The sequence below is a fragment of the Benincasa hispida genome, chromosome 5 (genome assembly GCF_027475165.1).
Source record: "Benincasa hispida cultivar pf3 chromosome 5, pf3_genome.v1.1, whole genome shotgun sequence".
NCBI classification, from domain to species: domain Eukaryota; kingdom Viridiplantae; phylum Streptophyta; class Magnoliopsida; order Cucurbitales; family Cucurbitaceae; genus Benincasa; species Benincasa hispida.
Window position 1 is genome coordinate 69037569 of NC_143482.1, and position 14688 is coordinate 69052256.

The 14688-nt window shown below is 33.8% G+C and overlaps 2 protein-coding genes across 2 annotated transcripts; one reads left to right on the forward strand and one right to left on the reverse strand.

Moving 5' to 3' along the window:
* Positions 1–374: 374 nt before the first annotated feature.
* LOC120078131 (auxin-responsive protein SAUR71) lies at positions 375–1218 on the forward strand. The gene has a single exon (XM_039032350.2). The coding sequence runs from the start codon at positions 577–579 to the stop codon at positions 967–969; it is 393 nt and encodes a 130-aa protein (XP_038888278.1). The 5' UTR covers positions 375–576; the 3' UTR covers positions 970–1218.
* A 4484-nt stretch (positions 1219–5702) lies between these two features.
* Positions 5703–14354, reverse strand: LOC120078206 (binding protein). The gene is made up of 14 exons (XM_039032432.2): positions 14134–14354; positions 13352–13580; positions 13010–13179; positions 12733–12926; positions 11774–11982; positions 11337–11439; positions 10900–11063; positions 10416–10554; positions 9344–9520; positions 9100–9236; positions 8144–8467; positions 7488–7627; positions 7302–7399; positions 5703–6463 (listed from the first exon to the last, which is right to left on the reverse strand). The coding sequence occupies exons 2-14, from the start codon at positions 13519–13521 to the stop codon at positions 5996–5998; spliced, it is 2493 nt and encodes an 830-aa protein (XP_038888360.1). The 5' UTR covers positions 13522–13580; positions 14134–14354; the 3' UTR covers positions 5703–5995.
* Positions 14355–14688: the final 334 nt, after the last annotated feature.

Consider the following 14688-nt stretch of genomic DNA (forward strand, 5'->3'; position numbering starts at 1 on the left):
CTCTTTTCTTTTGTTAGAATGTTTATTATTTTCTACTCAAACAAAAATAGTTTACACCTTAAACATAAACTATTTTTAACTAGACTAAAATAGTTTGTAGTCTAAATATTAACTATTATAATCCCACTGTCTATTATAATAGAATATACTAACCATTAACTATATTCAGCGCTCCCTAAATTTATAGTAGGGAGAAATCAAAGGCCAAAATAAATTTATACCATAAATATGGAAAAGTAATTGAAATAGAAAAGAAAACAAGAAATAATAAATAATAATGAGAGAGGGAAAGGGGAAGGTGGTGTGAGTGATTGTACCTGGCAAGTACTCTTACCTGTACCTCCCCACCCTCTCTTTTTCTTTTTATATATATTTATATTAATATTGTATTTAATTTTAAATTTTAATCTGGAAATTCCAAACTCACACCTCCCCTTCACTTCTATATATATTATTCCCATTCTTCTCCCAATCTTCAACCTCTCTTTCATCTTCTTCATACTAAACCACCAATTCACTCATCAAATTCATTCAAATCAAATCAAATCTCAATCTCTATTTCTTTTATCAATCATCATGAAGCAATTGATCCGCCGCCTTTCTCGTGTTGCCGATTCCTCTCAGTACTGTCTTCTCCGCTCCGACTCTCCCTCCGCCGCCGCCGCCGCCGCCACCAAACTTCGCCGTTCTCGGATCCTCCGTTCCGGCACCGTTCCGCAAGGCCACGTCCCCGTTTACGTCGGCGAAGAGATGGAACGTTTCGTCGTCAGCGCTCAACTCTTAAATCACCCTGTTTTCGTCGAGCTCCTCGATAAATCCGCTCAAGAGTACGGTTACGAACAGAAAGGCGTTCTACATATTCCTTGTCACGTTCTTCTCTTTGAGCGTGTTCTTGAAGCTCTCAGACTCGGTGATTACGATTCTCGCCATCTTCAAGATCTTCTTTCCAATCTCTCTCTCCAGTCATAAACGGACCTTTTTCTTTTTCCTCTCTTGTATTTTTTTTCAGAGAGATTGTTTTTCTTTTTATTTTTCTTTTTTAAATTTTTCTGTATATAGGTTTCTTTTCTGATTTTGGTTTCTCGTAGACGATTAGTATATCAAAGAGAGTGATCCAGGACAAGAATTTTTTAGCTTCTTTTTTCTCCTTCCGATGTAAATCGATAAGGATATTACTACATTTTCTCTGTTATGGAGACAACTTCTTCTTCACCGAAATTTGATTATCAATCTCTGAATTTCACTTTTTCTGAATCGTAACGGTGATGAATTCGATTTAGGATCTTACGTTCTAATTCTGACCACAACGTAAATGGTTATTCTCATAGATTTTCAGTTTTCATTGCCTCGAATCGAGAACATCCAAGATCTTATTCCACCATTTATGGCAATAACAATCAAACAAAGGGAAAGAAAGCAGCGAGAGAAGTAGTAACTCGTTAAAATTACGGGAGAAGGAAGTCCAATCTCGCCGGAGAATTAGGGATTCTTCTTGATAAATCAGCAGCACTATCATCGGAAATAGAAGCGAGAAGTTACCTGATTATTCGGCCGGCGGCGTTTGTAGAGATCCGACGAGATCGAAGATCGGAGATATCGACCGGTCGGTCATGTCCTTTAGAAATGGAATTTGAATTTTTTTTTCCCCAATTTAAATTTACATCCTTTTATGAATTATTTGTCATCAGAATCTAAAAGAATATTATGTTTCTAAATTTTTCATTATGATGAGTTAAGACGATAAAATGTAATTAATGTTAAATATGACCTAATTTATTAATAGAAAATGATATTTGCAAACGCATCATGAAATCATAAGTCTATAAGGATTTGGTATTTATTAGCTGTAGTGGCAAAATTCACTTAATCATGCCAGATCACCTTTCACCTACCACTATTACTATGCAAGCCTTTATTCACTTAATATATGATTAGTATCTTAACCAATATAATCATAATTTCTATTTCATTTACATATCTGTCCATCTCAATTTAATTCAGTAGATGAGTTACGAGCTTGAGTTTAGTCAAATTTTGGAGACCCATCCTCATAAATATATCAAGCAATTTTCATTCCAACATTTGTTGAGTTAAAATAGAAAAAAAAAATGCTTTAAATAACTTGATAGAGGTGTTCAAAAAATTCGATGACCCGATCAACCTAACTCAACCCATGCGGTTTGGATTCGGGTTATCAAGATTGGGTTGGATTCAAATAAACGAAAATTTTGTGGATTGGATTGGTTCATGGAACCAACACGAACTTATGGTTAACTTTAATATTTTTCTTAACTTATGATCCAATTGTATATACATATATTTGTTTTAAATTTTTTTTGATAATTTATTCTCCAATAACACTTAAAAATAGTTTTTTTTAGCATTTTGGAAAGAAAAATTCATTAGATAAATTGAAATTATGTTTAAATATTAATTCAATATATGAAAATAATTAAAATCAATTTTTTTCCATATTAACATCTTACTTCGTTTTATAACATAAATCTAAATAAATAACCTGGTTAACCCGAACCAGCCCAACTCGAATGTTTCATGGTTGGATTGGGTTGGTTCATTTTTTAATATAGGTTATTTGGGTTTAAAAAATTAATAAACCGAACAATTGGATTACGTTTAAAAAATCTTTCAATTCAATTCAACCCAATCCACAAACGTCCTTATAGCTTGATATTGTTGTGATGTAATTAGAGGAATTAGAAGTATTTAAAAAAAAAAAAATGGTTGGTATAAGAAAAGAAATGAGAATCTTGGTAATCACAATTATTGTTGGTGTGAGTTGAAAAATGTCGTTTTATGTGTCAACTTTAATGACTTGAACAGAAAAAGATTAAAGAAGAAAGAAATGTATTACTCCTAAATCACTAATATTGAGACATAAGAATCTCTTTTCTTCACCAATTTTTATTTCCAAAATTATTAAAGATAAATAAATTATATATATATATATAAATTATTTTTGTGGTGGGACGGAGGATCGTCCTTTTCAATATGTTTTTGAGTGGTGGTTTGATCGCCCATCTCACTTTTTTTTTTAATATTTCAAAACAAAACAAAACAAAAATATATATTATGCATCTTCTAATTGTAATTATTGTGCTAAACTTAATCATTAATGCATCTAATGGCCCAATCTGTAAAATTATACCCATAATTATTAGTAATTCAATTCTTCATCCAATAAAGATAAGCAATATATATCCACAATTTCCCTTTGCCATTCATTGGACAAATGTGATCCCAAAACTCATATACACTCTCCAATAGCACCCATCACATGGAACATTGATTTTTTTTATATATATATATATATATATTTCTCTCTCTCTCTATTTAATCAATTATTAAATATATTTTTTAATTTGGGACTTTGATGTATTAATTTCAGGAGGGTTTAATGTGGTATGATATATAAATTAAATAATAATCAGTTTCTCGAATCCAGCGTGTCAGATTCAAATTCAGCCATGTAATTGGGATTAACAACTAAGTAATTATCTAAATCTTAGCTTCTTCACATTTTTTCTACTAATACAACTCATGTTCTTAGAGTTGACTCTAAACGTTTTAAATTCTTAGTCTGACCCAATTAGCAACAATAGTGCTTTTTTTTTTTTTTTTTTTTTCTCTCTCTCTTGTTTTCTTACTTCTAATAATTATAATCATTGAAGGTTATCTTTTCATACTTAGAATTATGATTAATTTCATTACATCGAATATTATTAGCCACATTTTCCCATCCTTCATCAGAATGTGGATTTCCTTAATTAAGATAAGGTTTTTATTATTATTTTTTTCTCATCATATGTTAGTTAGAGAGAAGATGGATACATTGCCAATGTAGTTTAATTTCAGTTATCACATGATATGAATAATCATAGAGCTTATATTATTAATGTCATATGTTTTAATCATACAACATGCCCAAATTAGGCCCAATCACCACTTATTGTTTATGAACCCATATGTTAATCAAAGAGCCAAGCATATGGCTTCATTCATTTGATCGTATCTAGTATTTGTTTAATTTCAGTGAAAGCTTTAATGGGTCAAAACTATAGGATGTGTTTATTATATATAATTCAAAGATAGTCATCTATATTTATATTATATGCTAAGCATTCACACACATACATATAAATTTATCAAGAATATAACAACTTGTAATATGTGTATATATAATGATTAATTGAGGTCAATATTAAGAATTTTTTTTAGGAAAAAAACCTTGCATATTATTCTCTGCATTCACACATAATCACAAATACAAGTATTTATTAAATATGATGGATTAAAGAATAAGCAAAAGAATAAGGAAAATGAATTAATTGGATGAGAAGTCACATCTATTGTAAGAAAAAATAATGTATAGTAAGGGCATTATTAGGGGCAGAAATAATGTAAGCGTGCTTAGGTTCCAAACAAGTCACGTTACAAGCAAAGGGAATTAAGAGAGAGAAAGAGAGAAATGATTGGAAGCCACCAAAGTGGATTATAAAATATATATAATTCATATGCCAAAATATTATATGTTGAAATTATAATGAGGAAAAAAAACTGCCAATAAGATGACGGATACTTATTTATAATAGTTTGAAAGTGAAATCCCTTGATTTGCGCTGTTATATCACATGGTGGGTGTACTATGGTTTCGTTTTTTTCTCGTCTCTTCTTTTACTTAGTTTCTCAATATTCGTTCATCATTATTATCGTCTAAACGCTATAAAAAAAAAACCAATTCTTTATGGACTAAAACAGGATTCTTGATTATTTTGAAACTTGGAGGATTTGGACCTTTTATAGAATGAGGTTTAATGTAAACCCCGAGTTTATGAATAAGCAAAGATCACTCACTCTTAGAAGTATGCTGTCTAAGTTGCAGGGAATGTCGAAGCCACTAGGTGCTGAATCTAAATTCCGAATACTAGAATTGGAGCATTATATCTAAATTTTTGTTGACCACATTCAAGCACAAGAAATGGGAGGATTTGTTCGTAGTATCATTTTAGCACAAAGACTGGTAACTTTGTTACTCATTATTTGGCAAATCATGTTAAGGTATACGAACATTTTAGGCGTTTGGATGGAAGACACCCGTCATAGGTAATAGTTATTTGTATCTAAATTCCTTTGCCTTTTAGCTTCATATGCACTAAAAGAAATTAATGCAATTTTTTCTTTTTTGAGAAATTAAAAAAAATGAATGTATTTTGGGTTCATCGATTTCGAGAAACTGAAGGTATTTATGCTGAGGAAAATCTTAATACTTAAACAGTGAAACAATCTTCCAAGATCCGAGAGAAGAGGCAGATACTACAGAGAAGCCCCATGTGGATTCTGAAGAGACTCACATGCCTTACATTTATTTTCTTTCATTTATTTATAGATTTATGATTTTTTTTTTCAAAGGGAAAAAATGTTCAATATTATAATTAAAATTAAAGTTGAGAATTGATTGACATTGTTGTTGGTTAGACGATCTATTTATTGAGTTGTGCGTTTGCCTGGAGACAAATCATTTGAAGACTCCATGCTATATAAAACTCTGACGACTCTTCTTTCCAAAAATAAAAAAAAATCTATTCCTTGACGACTCTTATTTTTTATTGGTTGTCATCTACAAGGACCCAACAGTATATCACCCCTATTATAATTAAATAGATTAAGTATGAGCACCAACCCGATATCTAAACGTTCAAATCTTCATATCTCGACTTTGTTGTACTAGAAAAGAAAAAGTAATGATAATAATTTATGAAATACAATTCCAAATAATCATAGGTAAGTCAAGTTCTTCATTCTTCAGCAGCTCAAACTGAAGCTCCAATGATTGTTTCTTGCGTGTGTGAGATTTATGGAACTTTCTGCTTTCAGAACCAACCGCCCTATGTTTTCTCTCGACTTAATTGTCAGAAAATGAGACTACAAAAACTATCAAAAATTTTTGGACGGTAAAAATAACTTCCATAAAATTAAACTAAACATTCCTAGACCTTTTAGTTTTTCTCTTTTGCCTTTTGTATTCTTCATATAGCTGCAAAGACAAAGTAGTGCGGTCTAATTCAGCCCTCAACCTTTCATTGTCTTTGATGTCCCGGAGAAGAAAGAATCTTGTTGAGAGTTTCTCCTTCACTTCATTTTCATCGATGGCACTGCACGTATCGAGAGTGGACTGGGAAGATTCAGTAGCTCTTTTCCTCTTGTTAACTTTTCGGGCGTTAAATTGTGGTTTGAAAGACTCCTGTTCCAACGACAAGTCTTTGAATGCTTGTTGGGGAGAAACAGTGGATATATATACTTGATTTTGAGCACTAGTCATGGTTGATATGCTAGAAGCCATCGTTGAGACAGCTGGATGATAATGCTTCCACAGAAGATCAAGTTCCCAAAGGACAGAAGCAAGAGCGCCACTCAAATTTGGATCAGAGGCATATGGCTGATATTTCTGCATATCAAGTTAGTAAAAATTAGTTCATCTCATTCCTCCTTTCAGTGGGGTCGTGATGGGAAGAATACTGTTTTCTGTGGCCTCGTACCAAATCATTACATGTAAATTATATCAAAGGCCTGTAAGTCTATTTCCAATGAATTTTTAAGTGCTTAAAAATTAAAAGCGCAAACTACTTTTTAGTTCTAGAATTATGAAGAATAGGTGTGCTTCTTCTAAGTTTTCAAAATATATCTTTTTAGTCCTTGAGTTTTTTTAGAATTGGTGCATTTGGTCCCCGAGTTTTCAAAATGTACCTTTTTCGACTTTTTTTTTTTTTTTTTCTTAAGAATAGGTTTAAAGAATCCATACTATTTTTTATTTTCATTTCATATAGGTATATGAAATTTTGAAGTATAAAAATATGTAATTTAATTTCTAATTTAAAATAATAAAAAAAATAATGTACAGACCTTTTAAACTTATTTTTAAAAACTCGTGGACTACATAGCTACATTTTGAAAACTTAGGGACCAAATAAACCTATTCTAAAAAAACTCGAAGACTAAAAAGGTATGTTTTGAAAACTTGGGAGCCAAACGCACATATTCTTTAAAACTCGAGGACTAAGAAGGTAAATTTCCCAAATTAAAAATACTTTTCTAAGATCTTAAAATGTTGTTCCAAACAGGTTTGACAGAAATGCTACGTTCTTTGGTGGTTTTTTTTCCCTCATGTTCATGATATATGGGGGAGAGATATAATCATGCAAACTTGAGCAGCACAATGCAAGTTTCATCATAGAAAGGTTGGTGTTACAAAAAGTTATCATATATCTCAATAGTTATAATATTACCGCAATAGAGCCAGATACTGAACCTCCACCAGCATCGTTTTCCAAAAGGTTGCGGCACTTGACATTTTTCTGAAGAAGATGCCTTACGGTGACCAAGGCTGTAAATAGACATACATATCCGAGGTTAATAAAAATCATTATAATGTTTTAAATAATAAAAAGGAATTCATAAGCTTCTTAGTATACCTGCCAGCGACTCTGCAGATCCAAAGCATAATGCGAAAGTAGCCAAACGCTTAATAAATGCAGCTGCCTTTTGCATGTCATGCTGTCTATCATCGCACAACATTATCTTCAATGCTTCAGCTAACAATCCACCTTGATCTCTGTGAGTGACACTTGAATGTTACCCATTCGAAAAATAATAAAAATAAAACAAAAAAAGATAGCAGATAAGAAGTAGAAACTATAAACATTAATACTAAGGCCCACCCTTACATGATATCCAGGGAACAGGGAATTAAAATTGTTTCATAACAAGGACCCCAGGGCAAGGTCCACCAGACTGGACATAAATGGACTTGGCCTTAAAAGTATAATCAAATTTGTTGTAGTTTACATGCGAATAAGCAAGTAATGTCTGAGAATTCTTGAACAGTTGAAAGCATTAATGCATAAGGATAGTAGTTTCATCCGGGTTCATATAACGATTGGATGCCTTAATGATGAATCCCAGTAGAATATCAGAGAATTTTCAGAAGATTAGGTTATCAGAGAACTTGTTGTAATCAAGATCATAAATATCAAAACAAATCCTTGGAGGAAAACAAATGCATTAACGAGGCTTGCTTTGAGAAAATCATCAACAAATTTAGCATTTTATTTTAGAGTTCGACACTAACCTCCCAGGCCTGTACTCGAGTACAATATTGTATAGCTGGACAAAGAAGTCCTGAAGATCAACATTCAAAGCATCAAGGTTTTTCCTCATTACTTTAAATGCCACGATGCAACACTGAAGACGCTCAGACACAGTCAAACATTGTGACTGTTTCTCAGAAGAATTGTCACCACCAGAAGCAAGCCTTTTCAAATAATTCATAAGATCTCCCATGAAATCTATATCAATGAGATGCGAGAATTTTCCCAACCCATTCAAACATGGAGCAAGCAGAGGATGGGATCCAGATGGGCTAGTAGTAGATGGAGTACTACTTGCTTCAGGCCTTCATAATAAATGAAAGATGCATGGTTCAGCAGTCTGAGTTGCGGAAGATGAAAAGTGCAATGGAAAACAATTGAAATTCATGAACACAAAAAACACGAATATACCAAAGCTTTCATTAATCAAGATGTCTGTGGTCTAATTTAAAATTTCAAACTTAAGACAGTTCAAGCAGACCAGGGTCCCTACACCAACCTCCAGCCAAAGACTCGAGGGAGCCACCCTACTGGGGCAAATAATAATCAATCGAACTTTTAAAATCAGTTTCCTGTTAGCATTAAGCTTAAGAAAAAGGAGCTGAACTGAAACAAACAAATGGTTTGGTTTGCTCTTGTTGAGTTCTGTATCCTTTATCAGAAAAAATAGAACACCTATTTTTATCCATGTTTTGAGTAATTGAAAATTTTTGTTCAGCTCAAAAACAAAAAGTTCCGATATAGATGCATTAAATGATTAATAATTATTTTAGTTAAACTGAAGTATAGTTAAATGAATATTAAAATAGGTTTCATGCAATCTTGTTCCCTCTCGTACATGCACAAGCACATCAAAGTACTTGGCAATTTTTCTGAAAGACTGAATTGTTCAAAGAAAACACAAACAACGTCCACCCTTTATACAATAATAACTTACCTAGCAGTTAATGACTGCATTGTATGCCTTAAAATTCGGAAATATGTTTCAAACATGGCAGAAAGTGTATCAGACTGCATCTCTCTTTGCTTCATTACATCTGGAGCAAGAGAAGCAGCCCTGTAATCAGCAGCAACCTATAAGAAACATCACAAACATTCATCAATTACCAACTAAAAAGATACCAAAACAAAAGAGAAAGGGGCGGGGGGCGGCGTGGTGGAATAATAGGTAACAATAATACCTCTTCGGTAAACTTCGTCCTCATACTCTGTCTTCCATCATTGCCATCATTCCCTTGCAAATGACTTGATTCCTCACGATTCTTTACTTTCCTGTGTTTTTTGTTCTTTACTTTACTATGCTCGTCTTGCTTTTCTGCTTTTCTCAGGTCCTCGTCAAATGTTAGATGTACAAAAGGCTGGTAGAAGTTGCAAACAGGGAACTTTGAGTGGGAAAGGCTAAACAAAAATAAATGAAAACTGCAGTTCAAAGTTTCATTTCAACAACAAATATCTGCGTGCGTGCCTTGCAATGACAATTGAAATTTTAAAATAATTTAACATCCGGCAACTACTCATGGTAGGTGGTGTTGTCAAGCACATTTGATCCTTGTGTAATCAAACCAGACATAATTCCATCTATCTATATAAGTTCATCTATGAAAGACATTGACGACAACGGACCCAAATTGTAGCTGAGCCACAGCTAATTTAACTTATGTCATCCCAACCTTGATTGAAGCATCTTCCATTTAGTCTTTCTTCAGGTGCAGTGTGCCATAAACTTTAGAAGTTACTACAAGAAACAGAACTCCATATTTCATGGCCATATCATGCACACACAGAATTTAATCAATGCTTCAAAAGTGAAATCTGTAAAGGTAGCCTCAAGACCATCTCTTGGAGAAACTATCTAATTTTCCCTTCTCTCGAGCAGGTGGATAATTTTCCCTTTCTTGAGTAGGTGAACATATGCAATGAGGTGGTATGAGGAAGAAGTTTTAATATAAATTTTTTAAAGAAAAAAAGAAAGTGAAATTGCATAAAATGGATCACCATGAGTCACAATACATTAAAACAAAAATAATAATAATAATAAATTTAAATAAATAAATAAAATAGCCTAAGAGAAAGGGAGATCTAAGAAGTGGATGTCTACATTTTGAAAATACAGTAATATATATTACTTTTTCTAACAATTACATGAGCAGTAATAATTTGGCTTCAATGTGTTCTTATCAATGCATAAACTTCTATAAGAAAGCATGGGCTTCACGTGCTTCCAGAAAAAGGTGCAAGAATGAGAATTCAAACCTCGATGGAATCAGGATGCAATTGGCAGTCGTGAGATTTCACATGATCAGCAATCAACCGGACAGCCTCCATGGTCGCTTCACCGCCATGCTTTCCCCCATTGATAAATAAAGATTTAATAGCACCACAACAAAGTTTTCTGTCAATCCACAAATATCAATAGAACATAAAGGTTAAAGCATGTCCTAGGGAGAGAAAAAAATTAAAAGAAAACAAAACAAAAAAATAAAACAAGACCCTGTATCCCAATATAGCCAAGGATAAGAACACACAATGTAGATTATCAGAACTCAAGAACAGAAAAGATGTTCAAACTAAGAACGCACAAGTTTACAATTTCAAGAAGAAATGAACCGTTATGATGTGAAAAGTAAAAGATTTAAAACAGTTGATGCTGGAATGAATATACAACTTCTTGCTCAATATTGATGCATGAGAAGGAAGAAAAAACTCAGACAAGAGAACAGCTGCTTTAAAGGCTAACCTTACAACATCATCAGGGGAGCTTATGTTTTTAACAACGACACCTAACAATGTCTCTCGAAAGTTGAAGTGGGGAACTGCATCAAGCAATGTACATATACAGCGAATAACAACATGCTGAAATGACGGCAATTTTTCTAATGACATCAGCTTCTGCAGGTATCCCTGCAAATATTAACAGATGGCAAAAGTAAGATTAAAAATACCTAAAAGGAAACCATCTTACAGTCAAAAAGGTGCACTTCAGAAATAATATCATACAGTGATCTAATCACACGCCAAAAGTGAACCAAATGACTTAATTGAGTCAAGCAAGGTAGAGTTGTAAACATTTTCACTGATTTTGATTTCAGAAAGTGTTCTACTGAATATTTCCAATTTCCAGCACCATTAGAAGACAATACTCCATGGAAAGATGAAATAAATCGGAGCACAAACCTTATAAACAGTAAGAAGAGAAGACTCATAGTACCGCATTTTCTTGACATCCTTGGACACTTTAATTTCTAGCTCCTTTTCTGTTGGAAGCCGAATCCGATAACTGTATATGCATTCCATAACAGAGTATAAAAATATACAAATTTTATAATTAAAAAATTTAGAATCAAAATAATAAACAAATGTGACACTATATAAGTTAAAATTTTAATTGTCTACCTATAATTAATATTATGTTATTCATTATAATGATGTATCATTACGGAATAACTTATTAGCATGGAATGAAATTAGATGATTTTTCCTTCTTCATTACAGAAAATAATAAAAAATAATAATTAAAAAATATAAAAAGCAAACAATGCAACTAAGACAATCAAAACATATATATTATGTGCTATTAAAAAGAAGAAGACGAATAAGAATCAACATCAAACCCGGGTATAATGTCTTTAAAAACAGCCAACAATGATAGAAGTCCAAGTTTCACGATTGCTTGATCATTATCCTTAGCAATCTGCAGCATCTCCTTCAGAGATTTAATATTGGAATTTGGGTCTGCCAGCAACGCAATGCCAAGCTCCGCAAGTTTCTGCTTCTTACTTTCAAATGTCTTTTCAGCAGTAAGATCTTCTACCACTTCGGCCTACACAGAGAAATATTTAACAAAACAAACATATGAGATCAAGAAAGTAGTTTTGAGGTCTAGAAGGAGATTAATGACAAATGCAACGATCAAACATATAACTATTGAAAGGAAAACTCATACGAAACCAGCACATTAACCAGTGTACATGAATCCTACACGGTTGCTCCTAATTGCTAGTGCAACAAATACTGATACAACATTTTGTCCTTCAAGAACAGAAAGAAAATTAAAGAAACTGTAATGTTCAATCTGAAGAGGACATAAACTAGTCTATTAAAATATCAAATGATAGATGGAATTCGTTGGTAAGGATATCCCCCTGATCAAGTCTAGAGCTACTTATTACTATTCTCATAGGAACTTCCGTTTATTTTTCATTACTAGCAATTGTGGCTCCGTCTAAATGATTATTTATCAGTAGCTATGTGTTTGGTGCGGTCATGGTTTTTTGTGGCTACTTTTGTTTATTTCAACTTAGTAAAAGTTGGTTTTCAGTTTAAAACAGACCCAGGAATAGGATGTTATACGAACATTTTCCTACTGAATTAAGAGCCTATAGGAAAAGCAGGCAGAAACCAAGGGTTCTTGTGTCTGCTTCTACAAAAACTACATGACTACATGATAGACAGCATGACAAACCCAACAAGTTCAGTTAATTTCCACCTCTTTTTCATAACAAAAACAACTAACACCATTTCATGGGACGGTGCTATAAAGAAGAAGGAAAGTGAAATTGTGGAAGAATACCAAAACTGCAGCTTGTGAAGTTGGTTGAACTTCTTCAGCTTGAGTTACATCCTCTTGTTTCTTGGCAATCTTCTTAATTTTCTTTTGCTTTGCCCTCCTTTCTGCTTTAGTTAACTTCAATACACCATTATCTACCTGGTCCTCTTCTGTTGCCTCTTCATTCCCACCATTTTCAGGTGCATCGGATAGTTTTGCTGCATCAAGTATGTAGGAAGAGAGTGAATATACTAAATGAAGCAAGCAGTAGAAAGAGACAAAGGAGACAAGTAAGCTATACATGTTCGGTAGTAGAGTTTCCCATCAAGTGTTTTGACAGGAAGAGCATCCACGCGATCAACTTGGAGCTTATTTTCCTCCTCCTGTTTCTCCACTGGCTTCTTCCGCAGACGCTTCTCGTATAAAACCTCCAAAGCATCTTCTTCAACATTAGCAACACGCGTAACATGCCTTCGGAAACAATAAATTGAAGTGTTCAATAGATAATTTAGAGCACCTAAGTAATCTTCTTAGCGGATGTCCTAAGGAGCACAGAAACTCTAATTTCCATTTTTCACTCTCTTGGAAGGAGCCAATAAGAAAACACTATTCCAAAAGTAGCTTATTGAGATTGAATACGAACTTGGTTATGGATTTAGTGTCTAGACGGGAAACAGAGACGGCATAGTCTTGATTCTCCTTAACAAACTCCAAGTCCTCATCGGAGACCTCAATTTCTTCCTCGGTGACCTCTGGTGGAAGCTCCGGCGGTAGAATTACCTTGTGTTTCTCGTTATTACGTTTCCTCCCCATAGCCAAGGCAGAATGAAAGCCGCCTTGGAGTGGTGAGAGATTAACCCTGTTTGGAATTCCTGAATTTGGAAGGATTTCAATTCAGTTCACATGTTTGGATCAGAAAAGAGGCAAGAAATTTGAAATCAGTTTTGATTTTTTTTTTTTTTTTTTAAAGAGAAAAAAATTCCAAAAAGAAAATTCGGTCCAAATAGGTCAGATTTTACGGTATTTTTATTTATGCTAAGCCAGTTCGTATGCAAACGCCATTCTATACCAATTCATATGCAAACGCCTCCCAATAACAATGCACCCCATTCGGTCGAACTCAAATCTCCCGGTTACCTTTCTATTTTGTTCGTCCATTCTACTTTGTTGGGTTTTATTTTAATTGATAGGAATAGTTAGAATCATTCCAAATACAGCATTTCAATTGCAACAAGTAAATCGACCAAACTACAAGTTAGTTTGTTTCTTCTTTTTCCTTCGTCCATAGGCATGCCATTCAGGCGATGGTCCGCTGGTGGCGGCGGCAACGGGCATGACGCCGGCGGTGGTGTGAGCTGTTGGGCGGAGCTGCAAACAGGAAGATGAGAGAGAGAGAGAGAGAGAGAGACGTCAAAGGTTCCTTACCGGCGTCCCAACTACTGACCGAAGAAGAACACGACGGCGACGCGAGGGCTTCACGGAGAGAACGACAGCTGGCGGCGCGAGCTGGTCGACGGAGGTGGGTGGCGTCGTGGATTGCGAAGAAAATCGAGCATTAGAGGGAGAAGGAGGGTTTAAACAAATTAAAAGAAGGTTTTCTCTTCTTTTTTTTTTTTTTAAATAAAAAGCAAAACCTAATTGACTTTGGTCAAACATAGGACACCATCTTCATGTCTAAATTCTCACCGAGTTCGTTTTAGGGGTAATTTGTATTGATGGCCCTATTTAGGGTCCACTCGAAATTTGACCGTCGTGATGTATCACGTCATGAATTTACCATTTTAAACTTTTTTTTCTTCTTCTTCATTCCTCCTTCATCCTCTCTTTTGCATCATTTTTTTTTTCGTTTTTTCTACTTTTCTTCTTATTTTATTTTTTTTTTCATTTTTGACGATTTCTTTTGTTTCACTACCCTCTAGGCGATTTTTCTTTTTTCTTCTCCAACAATATATGTTTATGTCGCCTTATTTTTTTTGTTTT

Bases quoted from the DNA above. Each gene is read 5' to 3' on its own strand.
- LOC120078131 (XM_039032350.2), top strand. From the start codon at position 577: ATGAAGCAATTGATCCGCCGCCTTTCTCGTGTTGCCGATTCCTCTCAG.
- LOC120078206 (XM_039032432.2), bottom strand. From the start codon at position 13,521: ATGGGGAGGAAACGTAATAACGAGAAACACAAGGTAATTCTACCGCCG. The intron at 13,180-13,351 runs GTTCGTATTCAA...TTGTTTCCGAAG, and splicing joins GACACTAAATCCATAACCAA to GCATGTTACGCGTGTTGCTA. The intron at 10,555-10,899 runs GTTAGCCTTTAA...GTGGATTGACAG, and splicing joins TCCCCTGATGATGTTGTAAG to AAAACTTTGTTGTGGTGCTA.